The 27,297-nt window shown below is 41.7% G+C and overlaps 6 protein-coding genes across 8 annotated transcripts; 2 read left to right on the top strand and 4 right to left on the bottom strand.

Annotated features, from left to right (window-relative positions):
• The first annotated feature begins 443 nt into the window (after nucleotides 1-443).
• LOC129581251 (uncharacterized) lies at nucleotides 444-2,884 on the top strand. Its single transcript, XM_055472220.1, has 5 exons — nucleotides 444-679; nucleotides 1,285-1,560; nucleotides 1,989-2,152; nucleotides 2,259-2,384; nucleotides 2,465-2,884. The coding sequence occupies exons 1-5, from the start codon at nucleotides 649-651 to the stop codon at nucleotides 2,624-2,626; spliced, it is 759 nt and encodes a 252-aa protein (XP_055328195.1). The 5' UTR covers nucleotides 444-648; the 3' UTR covers nucleotides 2,627-2,884.
• Nucleotides 2,885-3,756: 872 nt separating this feature from the next.
• Nucleotides 3,757-9,799, top strand: LOC129581235 (thyrotropin-releasing hormone receptor-like). Of its 2 annotated transcripts, none has more exons than XM_055472203.1 (6): nucleotides 3,757-4,402; nucleotides 6,049-6,206; nucleotides 6,403-6,424; nucleotides 6,735-7,280; nucleotides 7,888-8,333; nucleotides 9,291-9,423. In XM_055472203.1, the coding sequence occupies exons 1-5, from the start codon at nucleotides 3,980-3,982 to the stop codon at nucleotides 8,305-8,307; spliced, it is 1,569 nt and encodes a 522-aa protein (XP_055328178.1). In that variant the 5' UTR covers nucleotides 3,757-3,979; the 3' UTR covers nucleotides 8,308-8,333; nucleotides 9,291-9,423. The 2 variants fall into 2 exon arrangements, with proteins under 2 accessions (XP_055328178.1, XP_055328177.1); XM_055472202.1 differs by having other exon boundaries at nucleotides 3,758-4,402; nucleotides 7,888-8,116; nucleotides 9,291-9,799.
• Nucleotides 9,800-10,710: 911 nt separating this feature from the next.
• On the bottom strand, nucleotides 10,711-15,228 carry LOC129581173 (oligopeptidase A-like). The gene is made up of 14 exons (XM_055472100.1): nucleotides 14,982-15,228; nucleotides 14,742-14,905; nucleotides 14,541-14,680; nucleotides 14,208-14,276; nucleotides 13,873-14,033; nucleotides 13,680-13,784; nucleotides 13,328-13,522; nucleotides 13,020-13,262; nucleotides 12,507-12,751; nucleotides 12,274-12,392; nucleotides 11,916-12,196; nucleotides 11,522-11,669; nucleotides 11,372-11,451; nucleotides 10,711-11,018 (listed from the first exon to the last, which is right to left on the bottom strand). The coding sequence occupies exons 1-14, from the start codon at nucleotides 15,119-15,121 to the stop codon at nucleotides 10,901-10,903; spliced, it is 2,208 nt and encodes a 735-aa protein (XP_055328075.1). The 5' UTR covers nucleotides 15,122-15,228; the 3' UTR covers nucleotides 10,711-10,900.
• A 355-nt stretch (nucleotides 15,229-15,583) lies between these two features.
• LOC129581252 (uncharacterized) lies at nucleotides 15,584-20,278 on the bottom strand. The gene is made up of 13 exons (XM_055472221.1): nucleotides 19,609-20,278; nucleotides 19,316-19,515; nucleotides 19,109-19,247; nucleotides 18,759-18,842; nucleotides 18,618-18,690; nucleotides 18,498-18,530; nucleotides 18,377-18,426; nucleotides 17,541-18,115; nucleotides 17,155-17,289; nucleotides 16,706-17,062; nucleotides 16,444-16,602; nucleotides 16,209-16,283; nucleotides 15,584-16,070 (listed from the first exon to the last, which is right to left on the bottom strand). The coding sequence occupies exons 1-13, from the start codon at nucleotides 19,811-19,813 to the stop codon at nucleotides 15,978-15,980; spliced, it is 2,178 nt and encodes a 725-aa protein (XP_055328196.1). The 5' UTR covers nucleotides 19,814-20,278; the 3' UTR covers nucleotides 15,584-15,977.
• Nucleotides 20,279-20,728: 450 nt separating this feature from the next.
• Nucleotides 20,729-24,422, bottom strand: LOC129581177 (probable ATP-dependent RNA helicase DDX52). The gene is made up of 12 exons (XM_055472103.1): nucleotides 24,164-24,422; nucleotides 24,017-24,077; nucleotides 23,627-23,859; nucleotides 23,237-23,422; nucleotides 23,028-23,171; nucleotides 22,525-22,797; nucleotides 22,093-22,317; nucleotides 21,874-21,996; nucleotides 21,339-21,565; nucleotides 21,165-21,236; nucleotides 21,033-21,086; nucleotides 20,729-20,937 (listed from the first exon to the last, which is right to left on the bottom strand). The coding sequence occupies exons 1-12, from the start codon at nucleotides 24,257-24,259 to the stop codon at nucleotides 20,895-20,897; spliced, it is 1,737 nt and encodes a 578-aa protein (XP_055328078.1). The 5' UTR covers nucleotides 24,260-24,422; the 3' UTR covers nucleotides 20,729-20,894.
• A 304-nt stretch (nucleotides 24,423-24,726) lies between these two features.
• Nucleotides 24,727-26,851, bottom strand: LOC129581137 (hydroxyacyl-coenzyme A dehydrogenase, mitochondrial-like). 2 transcript variants are annotated; one of them, XM_055472037.1, is made up of 8 exons: nucleotides 26,609-26,851; nucleotides 26,377-26,505; nucleotides 26,064-26,221; nucleotides 25,849-25,951; nucleotides 25,653-25,676; nucleotides 25,484-25,573; nucleotides 25,221-25,410; nucleotides 24,727-25,079 (listed from the first exon to the last, which is right to left on the bottom strand). In XM_055472037.1, exons 1-8 carry the CDS (start codon nucleotides 26,726-26,728, stop codon nucleotides 24,913-24,915), a joined length of 981 nt encoding a protein of 326 aa, XP_055328012.1. In that variant the 5' UTR covers nucleotides 26,729-26,851; the 3' UTR covers nucleotides 24,727-24,912. The 2 variants fall into 2 exon arrangements, with proteins under 2 accessions (XP_055328012.1, XP_055328013.1); XM_055472038.1 differs by having other exon boundaries at nucleotides 26,377-26,516.
• Nucleotides 26,852-27,297: the final 446 nt, after the last annotated feature.

A 27,297-nucleotide genomic window follows, 5' to 3' on the forward strand; every position in this document is an offset into this window, starting at 1 on the left:
GCACCTTGAGTCCTTGACCATACTGTTCTCTTATCACTTCTTTATTAAAAGACATAAAACACTATGATGCTGCACTTTATCAACATCAACAGGAATAGAGTTTTCCAACGTCGATGTACACAGTTCTACTGCATGCATATACTACAGTGTGGCCCTGACGTGTGATCAGGTGTATTCGTGGTAAACGATTCACATTTACGACTACTTCCAAACCTTGCTCCAGATTAAGGAAACACTAATGTGCAAAAATAAGCTATAAAACTGCACCCGTGTGTTGATATGCAAGAAGAAATTCCGGGAATTTCCAAGAAATGGCCGACCAACACTCTGTCGCATAAAGCGACACGCCCCGGATATTTTGATATTGGAGTACAGCGAAAGAAAAATGCTATGCCATTGTTTACCTGTGTACAGCCACGGCGGCGGGTGGAGTGTACACAAAAACCAGTGAAAAGATTGTGCTATCCGTCAGCCGATATGCGAAAACCTATATAAAAAGGCTGGTTAATATGCTGACCGTGCTATTTTATAACTGATACAAATATCTGCTATATATAAATTTTTTTTCAGTACTTTGATTGTGCCAAAAGTTGATCCGCATTTGTAACTGTGCATCCCTAGCGCTCACCGGTTATATTTATAGCAACGATGGCTGTTGTCCTGAAGGTTTTACTTTTTGGTAGGCGTATAAGTACAGTATACGTTCGTGTACATTTCTGTTCTAATATAGCATAGGGATTCCGCCTGGAAACTTTTATACCGGTAAATGTACTGTAACATAATATATATTCGAGTGCTTATGCACAGGACTGGGGCTCAGTTGCTAAAATTTCCAGCAATATACAAATTTACATGACAGTCTTCGGGCGAAAATGCTTATATGCCTTTACCATTCCACACTTGCAAGTTACCAGACCGTTCTAAAAACCAATTTAAGAACACCAGAACTTTGTCCTAGGACAACAGCCTGGTCATTTCTTCCTTCTATAATCCATCGTTTAAAATTAATTGCTTCTCAGTAATACTCTCAGCCAACCGTTAAGGGGAACGACTAGAATCATGGTTGTGCGTACTTGAAACTATCCTATGGTGTGGAACAGCCACTAGATTTCTGGAGTACAAAGTACCATCTGCCTAGTATTAATAATGTTAATGTTGACAGCAGACGGTACGTTGTACTTTACTTGTACTACCAGACGTACTTTACTTATAGACGTGACCTTTGCGGAGTTCTTCGCTTCCAGATGGTGATTTGATTATTAATGTATTCCAATTTACTTGTAGGTTTCCTCTGTTGTGTGGTCGGCCCGAGTAATGCTCTGGGACCCTATTCCAGCGACGAAGAGCAGAATAACAATGGGAAGCCGGACAGCTGGCAGGAGATCACCTGGTGGCTGAGTCCGGATTTCGATACCGCATCCGATATGCGCGCCGGTCATCCCCGACCGCCGCATCCGCGCCCTCCTTTCCCACCCCGAGTGCCATTTTTTGTTGGAGTGTATGAGTCCAATCCGGAGAAGGAAGCGCAACGCAACATGTTCAAGGAGTACCAATGTCTAGGTAAATAAATAGTCCAAATTACACCGATAAAATTTTAGGCAGGATTTTGCCGAAAACACAAACAAGACTTAAGTATAAAACATTTTTTCTATCGTTTCCTTTGCGATGTTCTTTCGCAAGTTGCGCGCTTATCCTCGTGGCTCGTATGCAAGATGTACTGCATGTGAATTTACACATCTAATTTATACCGTTTATGAACTTTGAATTGACATGTAACTGGGTACTTTTGGCCTTTACATGCCGCTTTCACATAAATTTAATGCCTGTTACATTCATTCCCATTTGATTTAACGATGGCGATTTTAACATAGGCATAATTAATTTTTTGTTAAAGAAACACTGTACTATGATGCAAGTCTACTGTATTTTATTACAACGCTTCCGATCCACGCAAAATGATCGGTTTTGAAACGGAGCTAACTGTTTAGGCTTATCGACTGACCTAGTCGGCGCGACAATACGTGTCAATATTTCCGTGGAAAACCGCACTAACTTCCATTACACCGAAACCGCCAACAACAATACAATCTGGGACTTTACCTTCCAACTGGGTGTGGCCAATTCAACGACTTTCCTGGGTGGGAACGTAGACGTGAGTAGATGCAACGTATATGCACACAAAAATTCAAGCTTTAATCATCGCCAGTTACTGAGTCGCAATTTTTGGCAGAAATTACGACTTAATTTTACCTCTTTAGGTTTTGGTGTTGGCCAAAAATCGTGAAAACAATCTGGATATTCTGTACAACAGTACGGCAACCGGACGTGTGCGCATCTCCTTTGACTTCGAGGGACGGCTAGGACGCAGCCGCGGCTTCGATGCGGTAATGGTTATGCAACATGCACTATATGAGCTTACTGCTTAAATCGCGATTAACATAATTGATTTGGTGTGAACTTGCAGACATACCGCTGTGACCGTAATGCTACCAGCGACGCCACATCAGCTGTGCAGCAGCCGTTAGACCGGCCCGGAAGCAACACTGTCAAGGGCAACCGCCACTTCTCCGCTGTCCGCCGACCACCGCCACCACCGCCCAACGCTGGGCAAGCCGAGGATTTCTAAACAACTGGAGTGCTGTGTCGTGGGAATTCATTAACATATAAACAGCCAGGATCAGCCGTGCAGCATTTTTATACCGAATCGGTGGTCCTAATTCTGACGTTCTGCTAACAGATTACAAAATTTAAAGTTTTCTAGAGTATGCATGTGGACTGAATAAAAATTACAATGTTATTGGCGCACTAATTTATACTTGCACGCAAGATGTCAAACTTGATTTCGTTTAACTGAAACAAAGCTGCAGACAATAATATAAGAAAATTTGTTTTGACTTGGATGTTATACTCGCACCCAATAAAAATGACCTTATACAGCGTTGTAGCCAGGGGAATTTTTTGCATTTAAATTTTCCTAACAATTTTTTAATTTCTTCCGATAGAGTTTCAGTACACATATAGGTGTCTTAATTGCAATATCGAATCGGTTTAATAACGCGCCCTAATGATAAACTGCCAGCACAGTATCCTAGGTGTGCTCATGGGCCGCAGAACAATCATTAAACCAGAAATGCTATCACGAATTTTTTGTCGCATTTTTTGTCGAATTTTGTTATGCATCCGGTCATCTTTCTCTTTCACCGGCTCCTGTTTTGAATCTATTGAGGAAATTTTAATGTATGTGCTTGTAGCAGTAGTCATATCTAGATTATTTCCTCTATCCTAGTGCCGCGCATACACAGAGTGCCTGCATCATGAATGTTCGTGTACCTGCACCACGCACAGCCTCGTCGTATCTTGCAAAGAACGCCTATTATCGTAATTGCTATTAACAAAATTTGCACGCAGTCCAGACAGCAGCAGTGACCGAGCCCTCCGGTTTCTACACTGAAATATTATCCCCAAAACATTTTCTAATTATACAAACGCAATCGGATCCCGATGAAAGATCCGCAACCCACAATTAAACACTCCGTATATACAGTCGACAACCGGCGTATTCACAAACTACATGCAATGTTCACTCCCGTAAGCGATGATTAAAATATCGGATTTAAAGCTGTCATGAGGAAGCGATCACTATCGTTCTGTGATTTTTTTGCTTCTTTCACTTATCCCTTCGGCAAGTGTACAAAGAGACTGTTAAAAGGATTTATGCGAGATTTTCAGCACGCGATCGTTTTGCTTGATGTTGTGCAGCTACATATGCGACAAACTTCCGTCGACATATATATATTGCAAGGCTACTACGTCCATTGTACATAGTATAATTGTTGTGTGCCTATATAATGCTTTTTCCGGATGTACCGGGTGCGAGAAACAGGGACACCATGCCAGAGTGACTTGCTGACTTTTTGTGGACCAATAAGCGTCATCCATATACAGATATACACACATCAATACAACAAACACTGCAGCCATGTATTTTATTGCGCCGAGTTTATCAAGCGAATCCATTGATTTCCTCCAGCACAAGGTCGATGCGGTTTATTCGACATTAACGAGCAATATGGACAATCTGACTACCGATAACATATTGACTGTGGGACTGCAGCAGTCGGTCTCGTCGTCTTCCACTCATAAACTGCTGGGGAATTATAGTCTAAATCTGAATTTGGTGGCCCATCTCAGTTTGTTTGTATCCAAACGGCGTCTGTGGATGGATAACGGTACGACAGCAACGCCCGGCATCCATGTGCCGGTATTCTTTCCCTGGGAATATCGCGTCTTTGCCACATTACTGCATGGACTGATCTTTTTGCTGGGTGTGGCCGGCAATATCCTTGTGGTCATTGTCGTGCGCCGGACCAAGTCGATGCACGTGCCGACCTATTGCTATCTCGTAAGTGAAAGGTCATTACATGTCATATGACCCTGAATTAAACAATAGCGACCGATCGTTCTGCCAAAAGCTAAATTACGACCCTAGTTTAACATTCAAACAAAATTTAGCTGTTTTAGCAGTTTCTTTGCAGTTTTTTCATGCTGCAGTGGTTAATTACAACGCATAATATTCTACTCGTGTACTTTTTTTGGGATTGTATACCTTTCCAGAAATGTCTTTTTTGCTATATAACACTGGCCTTTGCTCGTGCCTGTAAAAGGTCACCGTCGCTGGATTCTTGTGACCGTTACAATTTATTTGCCTACGTTGTGCCGTATCATAAAGTTGTCGTTTCACGAGACCTACACAAATGCAGATTTCCTCCAGACACAACATACTAGTTTTCCATTGATGTTTATAATTGCAATTTTGGACAGATAATGATAGTTTTGTGGAAGATGAATAAAAGTTCTTTGCCCGTGCACAGCTGGATGCTGCTGTGATAATAACGCAACCGCAACGTTCCTGATTTTTCTAGTACTAGTCAACATGTCCTTTATGCAGCGGTGGAAACTGATACTCGTATATATTAATCCGGTTAGTTGCAATGTTTGGTAGAATTTCCAAAAACATGCGGATTAAGTTGCATCAAATTAGTCAAATTAAAATCCGTTTTGAAAGCAAAATAATCCCCTATCAGATCGTATTTCGTGACTATCGAAGTACGTTAACTGCATTTAAAACCTGGATGAAAACTGACAAAATATCTAGGTCCCGAGATTGATACAAATTCTTAACAACTGTTCCGTCATCGGAAGCATGGCTTGCATTTTCCGCATCTCATATGAATCGTACTGGGTTTAAGATGTGACACTATCAGAATGATTGCTTTCTCTACACCCAAGTTACTGTGCACAAGTAATTCTCAATTATTACGTACCTTCCAATTGCACTCGTACTGTCAATCACTGTTTTTATTACAGACTGCACTATTTTAAAGTTTTTTACAATATTGCGATACAACGAATACGCTTCATAAACAACTGTGTTTTTAGTTAGGATTTTTTGTGAAGCTGATGGAATACATTACCATCATATGCCCTACAATTATATTCCACACTTCACTGTCTGACAACTTTTGACAACATTGCCGGTTTATATATGCCTGTCTTCCTGTAACTATTCTGATATCACAATTCTCCAGGGATGCCACTTGTCTGTTGCTTAATAAAGAATCTGTCGGCCGCCAATCTTTGCGTCATTATCGATTCATCATAATTTGCTTTTTTAGATTATACAATTTCAGCACTGATTGCTAATTCTCAGTACCAGGGAAGAGTTCATTCTGTGGTTACCACAGTTTTATAGATCAGCAGAAAAAAAAACCGAACCTCCATAGTGAACTAACTAAGTTACTAAACATACATACTCTAACGGTTTCCCCACAGACACAATTTCGACAATATCAATTTTACGGTAAAAAGATCATTAGTGAATCCATTTTCTGTTATGCGCGTTGTTGGCTTGATTTTCTAGCATTTTTATACTCAATAGCGCTAGCAAAATTTAGTTACTTGCGCGTTTGCTTAAACTGTATTGTATTGCGGTTGCGACAGTATTGTATTTATAGTATACAGGCTAATGCCCATTTGCACTGCATGCAGGAATCGTTAGCCATTGCTGACCTTCTCGTGATATGGGCCTGCATTCCGGAAGCAATTGTATCCTACCATGTTTACGCACATCAGTATGTTTTTGGACAAGTAGGATGTTCGCTGTTAATTTTCCTATCCTTCCTTGGCATCAATGCCAGTTGCCTCAGGTACAGAACAATGCGCAGCGGGTTAAATAAGTGCAGCTATTATCCTAATTAGGGTGTTCAGTGCATAAACTGAACATGCCATTATCTGATACAGTATCACAGAAAGAAATTTTAATTTTATGTATGCATTTTAAACATGTATACGTCAAATTATGATGTATCAGAAAACGTATTTAACAGAATTCCTTTTTTACAGCATTTTGGCATTTACAGTGGAGGTAAGCTCAAAATGCAATGCAGTTTACTTCGCTGCTTGTACCTATGCATAATATTAATCGTTTACAAAATCTGTAACAATGGAATCGTGAGCACTTTCACAAATTAAATGCTTATGCATATACAAGTGCATTTGAAAAATACGTTATGCCGATTATTGTGTTCTTTAAAATTTAGTGCGTGACTAAAAATGGGCAGATGTTAACTAAAAAAATTAAAAAATTGTATCGGTTTTTTTTTTATTGTTGGAAACTTTCGCAACTGGCATATGTACTGGTGGCATATGCGTAATAAAGTGTTGCGCTTATGTAGCGTTTCATCGCCATTTGCCAGCCGTTGCGGGCCAAATCCATTTGCACACTGCAGCGGGCCAAGAAAATCATTATCGGTTTGTGGATTGTGGCCTTGCTATCGGCATCACCCTGGCTGGGATTAACTGTGATTGTCAGATATTCTCATTCTCCGGAAATAGATATATGTGAGTTTCGTGTATCACGTCAGAAATATAAGTTTATATTCGGCGCCGATCTCCTGCTCTTCTACGTCATACCGCTCATCACGGCCAGTATTCTCTATTCGAAAATCGGATTTGCTCTGCGCAAACGGACCCCGGATCGGGAACATGCCGGTACGAGAAGGGCGGCAGCGTCGGACAACCGTTCCCACGATTATCCGTCCACTGCGCCAGCCGTCGACAATGGCAGTGCTAACCATGAGGCCAAGTTGGTGGAGCGGAAGCCCTGTGAATGGCGAACACAATCCCGGGCCGGACGTAATGGGACGTGCAGCTCATTAATTGTTGGCGACTCACTGCGAAGCGGCACGTCAGCGCTCAGCATTCGCAATGCCCGTATCAAAGTACGTTAATTAATTTATAACGGATCACTGAACATGCAGGCGACATCGTTACGTATACATACGATTTTCATGCATACTTTTTTGATCTTGCGTCCACCAGTAAGTGGTTCAAAATGCAAAAATATGTAAAAAGCGAAGATACTGTATACGGAGTGCAACAGTGATTTTGCGGAAGTTGTGATTAATCTGTATGTACTAGATCAAAGTGCATCGTGGTTAAAAATTTTTTAGTACACATAAACTTTTTTGACAACACGTTTAACGCTTTGAACACACACACCAACGCAAAATTATATTAATTCCATACATTAATATTCATCAAGAGCTGTTGTCAAAGCTTTCCCAGTTTCCGTAAAGTGCATTTTTAAAATCAGTACATTAATATCGATTACACGATAAAATACAATACTTCAATAAGTCTGGAAATTATTTTCCCTAATTGAAAGCCGGTAAAACGTAAGTCACCGAAAAATGGGGCTCTTCAGTTTTATTGTGAACAGCCCTGAAAATCCTTGCCGACGTCAGCAGCGCGTGGCTCTTTTGGCACTCGTTATGTTTGTGCCGATAATCTATTGATCCTTAAACCGACCACGGTTTTTAATTGTAGGTTGTAAGGATGCTGCTCGTCATCGTTGTACTGTTCGCCGTACTGTGGCTGCCGTATCGCGGTATTATGCTGTACAATACCTTTGCCAAACGACCGGCATTAAACAAGTGGCTGATGCTCTTTGCCAAGACGTGTATCTTTCTCAATTCCTCTATCAATCCCATCCTGTATAACGCCATGAGCAAGCGCTTCCGCAAGGCCTTCTCCTCCGTGCTGGCCTGTCAACAGCGTAAGACACTTCCGGTTCAATTGCACTTGCAGGCGACGGCCACCGCTGTACAGCAGCACGTACGCGTACTGCCGCAGCGGCGGGCCACGCTCATGGCCAGCCGCGAACGCGATATCGATCACGAACAACGGCCAACACAACGTCATGACCGCAATCACATAAAATGGCGCTTATGGCAGTCGGTTGATTAGATAATTATTATGCAGTGCACAGCCAGGTAACCAATATCTGTTATCAATGTTTTAATTTCTTTATTCCTTACTTTAGTTTGTGTAAGCTCTGGCATATCAGCTTTTCAAATTTCTTACGCCGATAAATCAAAATAACTTTTAAAACTGCAAATGCACGGCATTAATTAACAGGTAAATTTTAACGTTCTACGGTGTCACTTTTCAAAAGAAGAATAAAATTTCAAAATAAACATTAGAATTCTGCTTTGTACAGCACTAATTCGATAATTCTTTAGCTGGAAACGTTTTCACATTCTACTGAAATCAAGTGTTGCGTTTAGTTTATAATATTTTTGTAGTCTTTTCATATTTATAATTTTTATCCAAATAAAAAGCAATTTCATATTGTATCGAAATCGTTTTTCAGTCTTTTGCAAAATCTTTTTTGTAGTGTCCATGTTTATAAAATTATTACGCTTACAAGACTACTGAGTATTTGCGGGTGTTCCCGGTCATGCTTTTCCTGTTGGTGGCTTTTATGTGCGCTACCATATGTGCGTAATTTCCTGTCTGCCACAATCCACATTATGTGTTTCGTGCGCCACTCCTTATGTGATTGTCGTTATTTGTTGTCTCCCACCTAAAGGTCGTGCATTTTACATGTATGTCTCACATCCGTCCATCTGTGCACATCATCCGGGAACACACAAATAATTCTGTCATCTTGAATATGTATATGCAAAATATGCTATGGATGTACGCTGTGTACGTAAATTCTTGATTGTCTCTGCACCTGCAAATTTCATTAACCGCCTTCAAATCTGTCCATTTCCGCTAACACCAACGAAGTTAGCCAAATGTGCCCGTATGCTTGTGCAATTACCTGCGTCGTTAAGAATGTCCCCTTTTCACAACCTTTCCACATGCGTGCGCACCAATACTTTATCACATTCAGTAATCAATGCAATTTTCTATTGTATAAATGAAGTTGTGCTGGTTTTCAGGAAAACAACGCCCAGCGACATCCAGTACCCGCTTACTGAATTCGGCCAGTCCCAGTCCGAGTATAGCTGATCAGGGACGGAGTTATCATACCGGCAACGGAACGGTCACTTCCCCCGTGGAGTGTATTGTGACCTATAAGGGATTCCAGTCACTACGTGTTATACCGGCTCATCACCGGCATCGCTCCTATACATCATCCATGGCCGGCCCGACCGTCACCACCACCATTAATCCGGCCTTTATGCCGACCGATAAATCTCCAGCTCGTAAATCCTTATAGAAGACGTCTTTTCCGCCGGCGTTCGCTGACATGCCCGTACAGTGCTGCGTATAGTGTACGCCTCTCTCCCGGCCTAATAATGATAAATCAGACCGTCCATTTACTGCCAACAATTTGCATATTGTGGTGTCTTTTGTGGACAGGCAAAAAATGAAGACTATCTTTTATCTTAATGGTACGATTGTACCGGCATGAATGGAGTATGTACGGCGAATAGTAAAGCGTGGTCTATTATATCAAAAAGTGTTTCCTCTTAGTGCATACGCAGAGCTCTTATCAGTCAACGCACAAAAGACCTATTATGTAAAAATCGTACAATACTCGAATACATCCAGAAACTTCGGATCGATTATTAAATAATTACGATTAACAAATGAACCGTAGAGTAACACAATCTCAAAATTAACGCATCCTGATACGGATTACGGGGATGGTATCTTGTTATCTTAAACCCTAAAGTAATGCAGCAGTCTCTTCAGCAGCAAAATTCAGCTGTCAACTTCATACATCTTGTTAAACAAAGTTAGATAAAGTCATAAAACTGATTTTCAAATTACTATTTTTTATCTGTTGCTGGTTCCCAGTTTTACTTGGTATGCTATTTTAACTGAGTGGTGTGTTCTGCTGCTATGGAATACTGCACATTCTGTCCGGTACTAAGGTAGTGTGGTGGCAGAGAAACTTTTTACATTTTGTTGCGCACACAGTCGGTATGCTCTGGAGGGTGCTTTAGAAACGCTGATGACAGTGGTCGAAAAATAGCATCATTTAGCAAGTCGAAATAAAAACAAGGCGTCGTACGTATGCTTACTAAGTATTACTTGGTCGTACCCTACAAACGTTGCACTGATTCTTACAACTGTTCCGCAGTGCTCGTGCCCCTGCGGGATTTCCTACCGAAACCATTCAAGCCGGGTAGATCAATGGCCCAGCTTTTTCCGAAATACCTAGCTTATTTCCACTATTATTAACCGCTCACACACAAACGCCTCATTAGTTGACGGAAACGACAAGTAAAAGGCATCAAAGGTCAGATTGCGGCGGAAGTAGGGATCGCGTCTCAGTAACCGGAGAACAGCGCACACCGGGGCCATTACGGCCTCATTAAGGAATCAGCACCTTATCAGATGGAGTAGACATCCCGGCCGTGCTGCGCACACATTTTCCTCTTAATCAAATCATCACGCGTCCCTCCAAGCGTACACATATTCGAAGCATACACACATTCGACACGTCAGCAACAGTAACAGATCAATCAACAATTCCCGGTAGAAAACCCACGCCTGCCCACACATATTGTTCATTTAAAAAATTAAAACCGTCCATGTCTTAAACTATTTCGTGTTGTCGGAGCAACGCCTGCGATTGTACATCCCGGCCGCGGAAACGTCGGAACACCTCATCGGCCGGCACACTTCCACCGAGACTCAGAAATGTATCACGGAACCTGCAACAGTTCAGTCATAAATCATAATCAATGTGGAACATCTAGAAAGCGTACCGAGTACAGATGTACTCAACAAGATCTGTAAGTTTTCCAGAAAACTCAGACTGATAATAATTAGAACTGAAAGAGCGTCAAATATGGCTAGCTTTCCGCGACAATTATTGGTTCTTCTTACTGTGTTACAACTTGATATTAAACAAATGAAAAACATTTTTCAGTATTTTTAATTTTTTATGATTCAAGCGACGGCGAAACAAATATACTTCGCGCATTTCCTTTGCAGGAATTTAGAAGCACCTGAATTCATTAATATAACAGCGTTTTTGTCAACAACTGAAATTTTCACCACGTACTTGCGTCCGATCTTCATCAGCTGATCGGAATTATTAAAACCGGCTTCCTCCAGTGCGCTAAATGCGTCAGCCGCCACCATCTACAAGTTGTAAGTCACAACAAAACAATGTACAAAGAAAGAACCGGAAGAAGAACAGCATTACACCGACCTCGGACCATAAGAACGAATAATATGCTGCCGCGTGATCACCAATGAAAATGTGAGCAAAACCACAGGGATGCGCATCCATCTTCTCCAGGGGAAAAGGCATAAAATCTCTCCATACATCTTTCATGATGTCTTGCCAGAAATCGGGTCTACAAAAGAAAAATGCGATTTTCAAATAAGTTCCAGACCGTAGAACCACGAGTAATTAAAATGTCGCTTCAGTTCAAATTGTGCAAACATAATTCAGGTTTTTTACAACCATAATTACTATAACATCAGTAATTTAAATTTTATTTAAACAATATAACCAGCATTACAAATACTGGGTCGAAAAAGTAAAACAGAGCTGACCAAAGGAAATCAAACGGAAGTTTGTACTGAGTAGGCTGGCTTACTTCGAATACAGCGACAGATCCAGTACGCCGAAGTACATTTCTGTTAAGAGGTCCAGCGACGAAAGATGGTTCTCGGCCTTGAGCAGTGTCTGCATGGTTTCCGCCGGTAAGGTCTTACCGGTGTTAACATTGCGACTTAAAGATTCAAGGATTTCCGGCCGACGCAACAACATTCGCATAAAATTTCCCGAAACATCCAGTGCATCCCACTGGACGTTATTAACACCGGATACATCACTGTAGGGCGATGTTGTCAACAGATGCTGCAACGCCGTGCCAAACTGCAAGTTCAAAACGCGCAACGCTCAGTACCGTTAACGAGAAAACTGGAAAACACCGCGTAAATAGAGTACCGTACCCTCTGAAACAAAGCCGACACATCGTCAAACGTTAACAATGATGAGATCTTTCCGCTAGGTGGCATGAAACTGAAAATCAGTGCTGCGAGTGGTCTTGCTTGGGCTGCGTCATTTCGATCTAAAAACGCACACACACCGTTGTGTGTTTGCTATGCTAATATAAGTCACTGATCAGTATCTCCAGAAAAAACATTAACTATTGACAGTCATTAATTTTAAGTTTCTAACCTACTTTGCCCTAGCTCCACTTGAGGTGCAGTGTGTTTTTCATCTGGCCTCGCGTATGGGTCCAAATAAAATCCAGATATCGGTTGGCCTTCTTCGTTGTAAACTTGGTAGAACGAGACATCCTTGTGCCACACAGGAACTTTGTCAGATTTCTTGATAGAAATTCCATACAATTTCTGGCATAAACTGAACATTCCGTCGAGCACATGTGGGAGGGGAAAATATGGTCGAATACGATCTTGTTTGACTCTGTAAAAACGAATTTCTATACGATTATGTTCCAATGAAATTATCAGGCCACTGTGAAAAAAACAAGTAAAATATCCCAAGGTTTAATGGATGAAACAAATCATTAAAATAATTGATCAGAGGCAGAGAAAACAATTCACATAACAGAATTGGAAAACAAGCTGGCAAGTTGAAGCTGCATTTAAGGTAGTTTCAACTGTTGAAGAAGCAATGAGAATCTTCAACGTTATCAAATTCTGGGAAAACTGATTCAAAAAAAATAAATTACCCAAAATCACGGTCCGCCTGTCGCCGCCTCCAGTATGCCACATCCCACACTTGTAGCTCATGCCGGAATCCGTTTTCCCCAGCAAACTTCTGCAGAGCTTCCAGTTCACCCTGACATTTCACTTTACTGGGAACTGTCATTTCCGACACAACGTTCATCACATTGGCCATTGACCTGGCCATTTTCGTCTCCATGGATAGCGCGGCGTAATTATCGTATCCCAAAATCTTTGCTTCCCGCGATCTGCTCAGATAAACAATTATAATATCAAATTATACTGAAGCAAGAAGCATAACTTTAGAACGGACCGTAACTGGCGAATATCTTCGATGACCAAACTATTGTTGGTATCAGGATCTCGAAATCCGGCTCGACCAACTAAAGCCTGCCATGTCTGGAAGCGGACGGTCCTATCGCTGCAGTATTTCATAAAGGCATTGTATGAAGCGCTCCGCAAGGATAGTGCTGGTCGGGAAAGAGTCTGGTCTTTCGTACTATCTTCACTGTGAAAAGAAGATAATTTCTGTGTTCAACAGGCACCATATTAACCGAGAGACATTAACATACGTAAGCAATTTACGAAGGTAATAATTATGTAGAAAAAATAGCAACAACCGTCATAGTTTAACAGATCTGGCTTACAATTCCCATTTGACTCACCGCGGTCTGTAAAATAACTGCATGACTTCCGCTGGCGGCTCATCTAGCATTCTGGCATCCGGAAGAAACGACGTAGACTGGCGGGCCGTGACAACCAAATTTCTCCTGCCATACAAAAAGTCACCGGAAAAACTCAGGAAAAGTATACAGCAAGTGGATTCTCTCGGACCATTCTGTATCAGCAATGACAAACCTGAACTCCTCTTGCTTCGTTCTCAAGGCGCGAATACAATCCTGATAAACACGTAAATCTTTGGTATTCAGTTCCATTCCGCTTAGCCGACTTTCCAGCAGATATTTGTTGAGAACACCACGCTGAGCTTCGGACAGATTCGTCTGCTCCCGGTCAACTTCCTGCGAAAACAGTGAAAGAACAGTTTGCATCGGCGATGTACGAGTATTTATCAAGAAACAATTTATTCACACGTAAATTTATTTACACGTTAGTGACACTGTCACCAATATTGGCAGAGGCATAACAAGCGTGTATTTTTTTAAACAAAAGCTACACAACCGTGTTAAAAGTACCTTGATTGATCTCAGAATGGTCGCACTGGTACTGGGAAGCGATAAACACCGCCAAACGGCAGCTTCACTCTGCAAACAATTTCAGCAGATTTTTAAAAAAAGAGGTAAAATTAATTCTAAAGAAGTATAAAAATGGGAAAAGTTTTCCCTTCCACACACACAAAATGTGAGTATCATCGAAATCGTTTGCAACGTCCACGGTGGCAAAAATCACAGGAGCAATATGACAATTAATTGCAGGTATTACAAAAAGCAAAAAGAAAGAAAAATAAAGTCAAAAGAAAAGGTAATATTTTTACACAACTGGCAGGAAATGCACATATATCACCGCACCATTAAAAGAGCCTCCTCCACTTTAGGCGACCTCCTGACGCCGCTGAGTATACTGGCGCAACTAAACGTCCGCACCAGTTTGTGCTTCAGCCTGTCCAACGGATCAAAGACCGTGGCGAAGGTTCGCTGCTGTTTGGTTTCTGCAAAACCGCACCATGACGCACTGCATCACGACAATATGGCTAGGTCGTCAACGCGTACTCTGAATTTCTTCTTCCACGCGGTAGAACTCCGATTCATAGTCAATGCTGATCTTCTTCAGACCGCTGACGAGATGGTCATCAGTGATTTTGTCGAACTGCGGCAGTCCGCTCTCATTCAGCAGCGGATTCGTCTCCGCAGTGTCCGGAGGAATGGCCGGCAATCTGCAAAATACCACTGTAACATTCCCCGAGCATCCAGCACCGCAATATGGGAGAGCAAGGGGTATGGTCAACCTACACGATGTAGTACCCATCGTCCCGCAGTGTTGACGATGAAGAAATCCCGCGGCGCTGCGGATTAGCGCAGTAACGCAGCTTTGAGTGTATTACATACAGCTTCCGGTGAAATTTCATCATCTTTCTATAAACTTCTATCATAAGTAATCAGCAAGTATGCAGCATTGAAGGCGCACTGAATAAGCCGAATCCACATAATAATAAAAAAAACAAACAAGTTATTGAAAAAAATTACATATCATTAAAACTTTGGCTACGGTCGCTTTTGCAGTTGCCAAAAATCTATGCGGCCACAGTGCTCATTCTCAGTTCTGCTCTGCAACCGCACAGCGCGTGGCATGCAGAAGGGCCAGTAACTTTTGTTATTGCGACTGTAAATTCTGTGATTGATGCAGCAGCTTGAAGGCTTGGTAGTTCAAAGCTCTGATATCCTTTTTACCTGAATTTAGCGCCGCTAAATTCAGGTAAAATTCAGGTAAAAAGGATATCAGATCACAAATGGGCACTTTTAATTAAGTACCGTAAATTTGTTTCCGAAAACTCTCATTTACTATCTGTCAGATTTATATGTTTGAGCGGTTTCCAGAAGAGAGTCTCCAGAAGGCAAGTACGTACATTTATTTTAACTGCCCTCAAAGCTTAAACATGAAACGAACACAAATTTCAAAACAATAAATACGAATTAAAAGACAAAATAAAGCCAAATGCAAGATAATCACAAATGCAAAAAATACATCAAGGTTACAACATCAACCCGGCGATATTACCAAACATAGGGACAGCAGCAGCGGCGTCCAGACCGGTCCGCCAACGATAGTAAATATTACACAATACATATTATGAAGGAACGGAAAGGTTTTACCGATGTCAGAATGTACAAATGTACAATACTGATAACACGAACCGAAGAATACAGAAGCACCGACAAAGAGAAACGTGTATGCGCTAGCTACACCAAGTAGGAGAAATAGAAAGAGGGGCGGGCGCTCTTTCTGTTTCATCGAGTGGGTCTCTTCAGCAGTTTCGATACCGAATTACTCTGCCGTGGAAGTGGAAGGCAGGGTTTTGGAGGACGCCCTCTTCTCGAATCCTAAACCATTACAGTCAGTTAAAACGACCTAACGAATTCTTTTAATACTAGTATCAAATTTGGCAGCTCCTTGTAACGTCGAAAACAGAAATCTGAACAAACCAAATTTCTTGGCCTTTCTTGGCCAGAAATACTCACAGCGGAGGATGCCGGGGCGGGTGCGATTACAGTAGATCCCATACCTTGCACAAACTGATTTCCAATAACGTATTGCTGTAAAGAGAGCGAAAGTCCGTTAAGAAAACCCAAGCGAAAACTAACACCAAACTGCCATTCAAACTGCTACAGGACTGTTCGTCCCGAAAACCCACAAAGACCGGATAACGTCTTTCTTTCCTGACCGTTAAGTTGCAAGCGAGCGCCTGCTATATACCTGTCCAAAGGGAGTTTGAACTTGCTGCAATAACAGCTGGGGCGAGCTAGCAGAATTCAACTGGATCAGATTAGTTGAGAATCCCATTCCCACATTAGAAAGGAACGGGAATGAACCGGTAGCGTTATTCAGCGGAACCATCATTATCCCTCCTTGTGGCTACACCAAAGGCCAAGGAAACAAATCATTTAATTAAGTAACTGACGATATTTAATTCCTGACGAATGAAAATGTTTCCGAAAAAAATGTATTTCATATTTACCGTGCTTTGTAGTTGAAATGTCACCTGGGACATGGGACTGCTGATGATCTGAAGGGGGACGGCAGACGGCAGCGCGCTTTGACTGAGCGACTGCGAAGGAACACTAGATACACACTGAATATCCGCGCTGACCGATGATTGCACCGAATTATTGGGTACCAGGTACTCCGATAATGTATCCGTACTGGAGAACACAAACCCGGACTGCTGAGGATTTTCCGGAACAGCCGCGCATACATTGGTGTTCTTATTCCCTGTGCAGTCAATCTGGCTGACGCCCACAGGCGAAATGTTAACGATATTGGCGGGAATATCCACCAAGACGGGCTGCAGAGGTTGGCGCGGCGGTTCGGGCTTCTAACACCCGATAAAATATGTCATGATACTGACAAGCGCATAAGTAAGGGCAGTAGAGAAGTAACGAATCCAGGAGCAATATCAAATTTTACCTTAATTTGCATGCGGTCATAAAAGAGATCGGACAGGCTGTTATGCAAGAGTAATTCCGCTGGCAGATCGTGCACCACTTCTTCATCCGGAATAATCCACTCATAGTCCATGTGGATTTGTCCATTTTGGCCAATCTAAAAAATGGAATTATGTACTGTCCAATGAAGTCACATTTTCTCTGTCCGTGTTAGTGCTTGTAGCAAGAAGTGTTAACGTTCATTTTGTTACTACTCAAGTACTCACCCGTCGTCACAACCAGCTGCAACTATAGACAATATATATTCTGATTTACTGTGATTGTGCATGCATCCATAAGTTCTACTTTCTGATTTACTCCTGAATAATCATTTTCATAAATTTTAAAAATATCTTCGGCATCACTTACAATTAAGTACAATTCGGCAAACGTGGTCTGCAAGTGTTGTTTATTGGTGCTGACAAGCTTAAGCTGCTCTTTATCGAAGAATTCACGAAATATTTCCCTGGATTCTGGCTTTTTCTTGGCATCTTTCACCACTATCCCATTGTCGGCATCATCGCTGTCATTGTCACCATCAAAACGTGCATCATCATCATTAAATAAGCGCTCCTGATCAGAACATTTTCTGGATTCTCTCCGCTGTGCGGCTGTTTTTTCTTCGTATCCCTTGTACGCTGACCATGAATACGGCCTGATACCGAAACAGGTGTCGAAATCCGGCATTAGGTCCGGGAAGTGTAACGGTGTTCCATTTGATCTGTACAAGATGAGACGATGTTCGTCAAAATTATAATACCGGTGCTCCTTCCGTTCAATGTGCCAATGCTGCAAGACAAAGTCTCGCAGGTCGGCCAGGGTGTGCGAGCGGTTCATGTGCAGTTGTGTTAGAGGACACCGTCTGCTGCGTTTGACATTGGACCAACTGAAGCCCGAGCGGGGCCGTAGGTGTAGCCTGATGGTGTGAGGGACTTTTTGGATTTCTATCAAAACATCACCAAATCTTATTAGAACGCAGCTTAGGCTGTGAAGAATGCTACTACGTAAGAAAACAACAGTTTTATCTCTTTTTCATAATTAATGCCGCCCATCACTTCAGCAGCATGGCTTGTAATGCAGTATGTATACGGAAGAGAACGACTGCAGAAAAAGGTTTAATTCACCTTCCTTTATATTACCAAAGCAAACAGTTGAATTACCAAATTTTACTCTGTTCAACCTGTTTCACCAAATTCGAACCGTACCTTCATGGAGATGAAGCCTTTGAAGAGCAAAGCACTTTGGAGTAACAACCCTATGATAAACAAGTTAAAAGGATAAATATCATGCTGTATACGTTCATTCATGGGATATTTTTTGACGTACTCGTTGACGGTGGAATTCTTCACCTCCGATTTTCTAAACAAGATGCTCATTTAAAATGCATAAGCCACAGCATCATAAATACTAGCTTGGAAGAGGAAACACCCATGAGCGACAACTCACCCGCTGTTGAAAAGATTTCTGAACACATGCGCGTCTTCTACCGCGTTCTTTTGTAATTTCCGACATCCTTCTTCTACAGTAACCGAAGAGCGAATCAAAACTTAAGGATAGGAAATATACCCTTCTTCAGTAGCTTCTCACCCCCGAAATATCTGTTCCATATTCCGAAGTTGATCAGGGCGTAGGTCTGGAAGGCGCGATCGGTAACGTCGGCTGAGCGATCAACTGAAAACCAAGCAAATAGTACGAACTAACAGTCAACTAACAATAAAAGCAGCTAAAACAGATTACCAAACAGACTGTCAGAAAAGCGTCGAGCAGTATCGAATGTCTGAGAACTGTACTACGCTTCGTAATTTTTTTTTTGTAAAAGTTCCCATTTTTATTAAGGAAATATGTAAGCTCATACAGCAACGTCACCAGCCGCAAGGCAAAAAAATTTACATCGAAAAATAAAATCCATAATACCTAGTTTCCCTTTCGCGACTTACCAATTCTACCCACAATTAGAAAGATTTCCTGGCAGAATTCGCGGATGCTGTCCGCTGACTTTGTGCGCACCCTGTCCGCATATTTGGCTTGTAACGTTGCGCACATTCGCTCCGCAATCGCATCACAATCCACACCATGCTGTGAGAAATCCAGAAATTCAAAAACACATTTCATCCACAGTTAAATATTAAATATGTACTACGTACTTCATGAACGGCAGAAAAAAACTCCGATCGCTGCGCCGCCGACCATTTTCTCTGGTGATCAACCAACAGTTTCGGAGTTTCACGCACAGTCTTCAAACTGGCTCCTGATGAGTTGCGCACATCCACCACTTTCACTCTTTTATTCGGGATAATCCTAACCGCAGTCCGCGGCGTTCTGGGTACGGGTTTTGTATCGAAAACTGCAGCACAGAAAAATAGTAAAATAGCGGGAACAAGTAGAAATTTTAATTTTTTAATGTCGAAGGCTGACTCGTAACCAATTTGCTACGTACGGCGCCGTTTGCAGCTGTTTCCAAGACCCTTGGCATCCTTGGAAACGGCTATCTGCACCTCCTGTACAGAGGCTTCCACGTCCAGAATGGCCGATTCGTTGGCGTTAAAGAGTTGATGCTGCTTCTGTGAAGTGAGTCGATCAAATTTTGGCGTGGATGTTTGCTGACTGGATTCAGCGTGAGGAAAGTACTGAAAGGCATCCATGGTACCATGGACAACAGATCAACCATCACATGCGTTGCAGATGGTAAGCGGATCGTATTCACTGGGACAGAGTGAAACTGAAATACCATGCAAAGCATCCGACTCTGCAGATCACAGGCTCGCGCAGAGATATGGAATCAAATAAATGATAAGCGCTGGCGTTCATTTAAGATCGCGCAATGACTATAAATCATTATGCAAGTGCCATCCAGCGACAGTAGACTCCGTATTGGGGAGAAATCAAGAACCACACTATTCACTGAAAGTCTGAAATAGGGAAGTACTAACGGTAGTTTGTTATGATTGCAGTGAGTGCACCACCGTTATATTCATTAGCAGTAACCTTTTAACTTTTCATACAACAAAAAGTCACTAAACTGCATCACTTGTAACTTTTTAAGAATTCAAACTTTGAACTGAGTTGGAGGGTAGTAACGAATGCAAGAATATTTCAATGTCAACCCTTTTGTCCTTTTGTGAAACCAGGAGTAAAGTCAGTCTGTGTTTCTGGTCTACCGTTTTGCCCATTCAAAGCGCGGCACCAAATTAGGAAGGTGATGCCAATAAACCAGCAACCAATTCCAGTACCCGTCAAATTTCCAATGGGATTTGTGGAGGACAGATACGGTATTTTCTAAATTTCTGGATTTTATTGGTTCTCATTGCATTTCAGTTACTTATTCTCAAATGCTACAATATTTGCTACCGTAATTGCATATTTCTGGAATAGCGAAATGTGATGTCTACAAAAAATGCTGTCGAACAGCAAATACAATTCGTGGCAAGAGTCTAGGGAAACCAAATAAATTAGTCGTAGTAATGGGTAGACTTAGAGTTGTGAAGGGATGTACTCCCGAGTAGTTTACACTTTACAGCGATAGTTTGAAGCGGCTTTGACGCAAACGTATCTCTGCTTTTCTCAATTTTAATTTTATTGCAACCGAAATGCGAGATTGATCACACAACCCGCAAAATGCACAATGTGCACCTGAGAGTGACAAAAACACAAATCTGGCTGGGATGAGCAGAACAGGAAAACGGTCCGAAGAAAACCTTACACTTCCGCTGATCTTCAAAATTATTAAGAACTCTTCGTCGGCATTTTCTGCGGTCGCTTTCGCTTCCTGAAAATAACGGGAGCGAAGGAACAATTTTGACAAATTAGTCAAAAAATTAATTCGAATGAAAATCAATCAGCAAAAAGCAGTTCTTAGCATACCCGGTGTGCGTTTTGCGCCGATTCCAGCGGAACTGCAAGCGCTCTTTTTCTGACCTAATCCATGCGCACCGATTACAATCAGCATAAAAGTCGGCAAACCACCAAAAACTCATTAAACAATTTAAACCGTACTTCGTAGCTTTTGGAAGTTGCAGCATGAAATCAGGAATTTCTCCACCCGATCGTTTGATCACTTTGGCAACACTGTTAAAAATACAGAGATGTGCGTACATATCAGTGTAACAGTAACGTACTGCACTTATGATGACCATATGAGAAAGATATCCACTTATCCAGTAAAAGTACCTTCGAAGAAGAACGTAATCTTTTTCTGTGTAAAGTGTAATGGCTTTGCCTTTGGTTCCAGCGCGGCCGGCACGCCCAATCCGGTGTATGTAGCTTATGGACGTTCTGGGAAAATCATAATTAATAACGAGATTAACTCCTTTGAAATCCACACCTCGGCCAAGCACGTCGGTGGCGATAAGGGTCCAGAGTTTTCCGGAACGGAAACTGTCAACCACTCGGTCCCGCTGCAAATATGTGAGGTTAGAAAATCATTTTTACCAGGCTACTATAAAATTCCGACTGCAACAGTGTCCTACGGCGCATAAGCATCTAGTGAATCACGAAGATGAACCAAAATCCATCTTACAAAGCAAAAAAAGCAATAGTAAGAAAAATGAACGAAATAAATGAATGCACGAAACCGACATAATCACCAATCTGGTTTCGGTCTGAGCGTTTAGTTATGTTTTGGCCTAACAAAAACCAAGTTTCTCGTTCCACCACAGAAGTTCTCTATCACTCAGTGACGCTGAATTATCAAACCCGTACTTACTTCCTGTTGATCGCGATCCGAATGTATGACGTCGGCATGAAAACCTTCATGACCTATCTCGCGGTACAACTCTTTGGCAGCTTGTTTAGTTTGTACGAAGATCAGAATTGGTGGAGTAAAGTTCTGCAAAGTAAAACTGTTCCTCGAAAATACTTTAAGAAAAACTAAAAATAATTATGCGTTTTTCGGATTATTTCCGATCGCGCTTTTGTACAATACCTCTTTCAGCAACTGACGTAGCGCTGTTACTTTAGCACCAGTGCTGCCGACAAACAGCAACTTCTGCTCAACAGCTTCCGTTGCAGCGTTTCGCGCTCCAATAGAAAGCATGATCACATTATTTAGATTTAGTTTACACCATTCCTCCACTTCTACAGCAAATGTAGCACTAAACAAGGTCCGGCAAATGCGAGGACTGCTGCACGCCTTGTAGATAACCCCAAGCTGTAACAAAGCAAGCAATCAGACTGAAATTTTCGTCCACCTTCAACACACCACAAGTTCTAAAATAACAATGGCTGTAGTATTTCAATGAAAAAAATTATTCCATTCAAATGTTTCTCACACCGTTCGCAAAATCAGCAATAAACGGCGAAACCTACCATACATCATTCAACCACACAGTTGAGTACTATACTATCTGTTACCAACCTGATCGCGAAATCCACCTTCTTTTTCCGCTTCGAACAATTTGTCCGATTCATCAATCACCAGCCATTCTACATTCTCCAGGCTGATAACAGGAGATTTTCCTTCCGTGTCTTGTAGTAAATGCACTAGTTTATTAGGAGTGGTAATGAGAATGTCCATTTTTTTTGCTATACTTGGTTTCTTTCTGAGTAATTTCTCCAGCTTTATCGTGTTACTGATGAACTGAATGTGGTAGCCCATACCGGCTCCGAGTCTTTGAAATTCAAAGAAAGTCTGTAATACAAAAATATAAGAACAATTCACGGAAAACACGGCCTCAGCGACACAAAGAGAAGCGGAAATGAGAATATCATGATCAAAATTCCAAACACTTTTAGGTATCTGTGTACGTTCCCAGGTGTCACGGAAAACGATTTAAATCAAGCAAATTAAAATCCAAATTAAAAATTGCGATAAATGCCTTAGCTTTATTCCGATGGACAAAGCCATGTCTCACCACGAACCTGTTTTGCAAGCTCTCTTGTTGGAGAAACAACAACCGCTCGGTAGCCGACGGTTTTATGCTTTCCCAGGGCGTGTAGAATCGGAATTGCGAAAGCTGCAGTTTTGCCCGAACCGGTGGGCGCAGAAGCTAAAACTTCTCTTCTCTGCCGAAAAATTAATAAGCACATGAAATTTATCGGAGTATACTTAAAGGCTCTCAAGTCTGTACCTCGAGTAAAATAGGGACAGCTTGCATTTGCACCGGTGTAGGAACGGCATAGCCAACATTCGCGATATTCTCCAGCAGCTGATCGGTGATGTTGTAGCGCAATTTCAGCTCAGCGAACGACGCTATGGGTTCGCAAACATCCGCACCGAGAACATGGATGTTGTTTTGCTTTCGCTTTCTATTAATCTACAAAGACAGATTTCAATGCATAAAATAGATGCTTTAACGCTACGCCAGCGAGCAGTGGCAAAATGCCGCACGACAATACAATAATTGCAGTATACTACAATTATACATATTACAAAACGCGGTACTGAATTTTATTATTTCGCTTTTGATAAACTGGTAATAATATTTGATACGGCGAAATATGTAATAATGGGCTCGAACCTCTTCCTGTCGGATTTGTTCAACGCGAGCGCCCGATTTTCGCAGTAATTTATTTCGTCGTTTGCGATGGGGAGCTCCTTTTTCATGTACATCAGCGCCGGAATAAACACGAAGGCCCGGTTCCTCTTCTTCACTACTTGACGCATCCATGCCATTTCCACTCGGTGTGGTGTCGTCTTGATCATCTTCGCTATCCGACTCTGCTTCTCGTTTCGCGCGATCTGTCAAAGTTTCTGCAAAATAACATTAACATTTTCAAAAGTCTATAAAACCTCTCGTACTGGTACATTCCATGAAAGCGTCCAAGAAACAATTAACACCCAGTAAATTGTAAGCCGATGCGTCTAAACTCATATTTTCTGCGTCAGCTGTTGGAGAATTCTGTCTCACCGTCAAGCGACTTTTGCTGATGCGTTCTCTTTTTCGCTCCCGTGCTGACCGGTCTGCTTTTCTGCAGTTAACAATTCAGTTGAACATCGTGCTGGCACAAAATGCCATTTTGCAGGCAGAAATAAATCATATTCTCCACCAGCTTACTTGTGCAGCTTCCGCGGAAGATGTCGTCGAGATTGCAGTCTTTCTGGAAGTATGGGCTCCGACCGTCAGCGCTCGAAAGTACTTGTTGGAATTCATGGCGCATCAGTACTGCAATAGCAATTATCGGATCAGAGACAAAGTGTTCCCTTACATTAACGACAAGAAATCGGCGATGTATATAACTGGGTTATAACCGAAACCTCGCCAGCAGGCAGCACTTAAACAAAATCCAAAAATGCAAGTCCATACCAAAAAAACAACAGCGGAGAAAACAGTGTACTGGTACTAATAGAGGCATCTGTGTACGTAATGTTTCTTTCCTGCGGTAACCATGGGCGGTCTCCCAATGCGTCAGTTAGCTCTACTTCGCGTTTTGCGAGTTGGGACCGTTTCCATAAGATTTACGTACTTTAAAGTTGGGACCGCTTCCATAAGATTTACTTTAAAGGGATTACAGTACTCGTATACATGCTTAAACAATTCACGTCTGGTCAGTAATCTCATATGATAGCATTCAATTTTTGCTGATATTTCATATTCCGGGATGTTCCTAAATCTAATGCGAAATTTCAGTGATTTATGGCTGCTCATAGCAATAACAATCTAAAAAAAATATAACAATCTCAGAATCATACAAAATCGAAGGCAAAGGAGCACAAAAATTAAAAAATTCATCGCTCGATAAAGTCCATACGATCATTATTCGTTCCCCATACATGTATGTTCAAAAGCTAATGCAATACAAATAATCACTTGGCTTTGATCTTCTGTTTTTCTTGAGCAGCTTTTTCAGATGACTCCGTATAGTCATAAAATCCTTTTCCACTTTTTCTTCCCAGTCGACCCTCCTTAACCATTTGCGTAATCAAAGGTATCGTCTTAAAAACAGGGTTGTGCCCGTGATCCTTGGCCCATGCTGAAAAGATTATTCAAATTTAGAACAATATAAGGTAAGCTGTACAAAAATTTCTCAAGAACGCAAAGTAAAAATGTGTTCGCAAAGAGCAGTTGCGGGTCTGCAGCCGATCAGCACCTTTTATTCATACCCTCTTCTTACCATCCATTATCATGTTGGCTAAGTCAACTCCCGTAAAATCCATCAATTCAAGCGGTCCCATCTTATAACCAGCACCCAACTTCATCGCGGTGTCGATGTCTTGTGCTGTAGCATCCCCTCGTTCCACCATGCGAACCGCTTCCAGAGAGTAAGGAATTAACAAACGATTCACGATGAATCCAGGTGTATCCTACGCAAACATTGAATCAATCCATTACCGATGTCAAAAACCTTCAGAACATTTACCTTATAAACCATTTTACCTTGCATGCAACAGGTACTTTGTCGATTTTCTTAGCGAAATCCATTAAGGAATCGAACGTTGCATCGCTTGTGGTTTCCAAACGCACAACCTGCATATAGTTTTGCAATTTACAAACCTTTCTGCATTTGCCCGAGTTGACTGAACGGATTTTAAAAATGTTCACTAGCCTCCACAAGTTTCATCATGGGCACCTGAAAAACAAGAATTTAGGAGTTAAACCAACAGAACTCTGGACCATCTAAATAACTTTGCAAAATCTTGATACCATACGTACAACGTGATTCTATAAACTGCTAAGGTGCGTTGCCAAGACAGATGTTCACATGCAAGTTACAGCTGGCAAAATACCGTACAGCCGCTTACCGGGCTGAAGAAATGCAAACCTCCGAAGCGATCTCTCCGTTCCGTCACACTCGCCATCGCAGTTATCGATAACGACGAGGTGTTCGATGCAAAAATTGTATGGCTAGACGCAAAAACAACAAAGCCAAATTATACTTACAGAAAAAGTTAACACTTGAGAAATAAAAAGTTTCCACTTAAAAAATCGCAAGTATTACACCTTACGGTAACCATACTTAGCTGCCGTTTTGTCCAATCTCTTAAAAAGCTCCTTCTTCAGTTCCAGATTTTCAACTACGGCTTCGATGATCAAATCCGCTTGTCCGGCTGGTTGGCAGGGATCACGGGCTGTTCGGATTCGAGACAGCGTGCCTTCCACCAGTGTTTTCGCTTTCTGTTCACAAAAATCTTCTTTCACAAATTATCGCCATTAACTGCACATAATGTGGTTGCTAACTGCCGATACTGCTAAACACCAAGACAGTAGCTACCTGTACGCTGCTTTCAATCTCTTCAACTACAAAACGAAGGTACGGATATCAAACTTACTACTTTATCGTGTGGATACTGCTTCGCAACAATCTTGCTGTAGCTTTTGTCTATATGTTCCAGAGCGCGGTCCAGAATGTCGTCGGAGTGGTCGACCAGTGTCACATTCATTCCCGCTGCAGCCGCCACCTGCAATTAGGCTGTTCACATTGCTTTAGTGAAAGATGGCTTGCAACAAATCACCAGGCTCTAGACGATGCCATAAGACTGATAAGAGCTTCCTAGTTCCTACCTGAGCAATTCCCGAGCCCATGAGGCCGGAGCCAACAACAGTCACATCTTTGATGACGGATTTGGTACTGTAGTACCTCTCCAACCCTCTTGCAGATCTCTGGAAAAACATTCCGAACATCGATACAAACTAAACTGAAATATAAATAATATTAAAAAAATTTAAATGTGATTAAACGTTGGATGTTAGTACGCACTGCGCACAAATTTTTTGTGCTGATCAATGATCATGTGAACCCAGCATTGAAGCGGAGAAGAGTGGGTAAATTTTACAGGACGTATTAACCACCTTTGTAGTTTGTACTAACATAATATTAATGCTGGCTCACGCCGGTAGCCCGGCCGTAGGGCATTTTATTATTAAACAAGTATCTTTTAGCACTATTGTTTTTAACATACACATTTAACATTGCAGTGTTTTCCCTTTTTGTACATATTATTATTATTATTGATAATTAATTACATAGAAAAAAGTAGACGTGGGAAAGAATATTTGTACAATATCTGTAATTCTATGTGCACGGAATGCCAATAGCACGGAATGCCACGGATTAACTAAAGAATACTACTGTATCTGTATAACAGCATAAGTAAGTTAAAATAACTGATGTGCTTGTCCACTTGTCCAGTGCATGTCTGTTAAACTTCTTCAGTTTTTTTCGAGAAACGTTAAAATTAATCCTCAGCAAC

Source organism: Paramacrobiotus metropolitanus, unplaced genomic scaffold, assembly GCF_019649055.1.
Source record: "Paramacrobiotus metropolitanus isolate TYO unplaced genomic scaffold, Prichtersi_v1.0 Parri_scaffold0000005, whole genome shotgun sequence".
In the NCBI taxonomy this organism is placed as follows: Eukaryota; Metazoa; Tardigrada; class Eutardigrada; order Parachela; family Macrobiotidae; genus Paramacrobiotus; species Paramacrobiotus metropolitanus.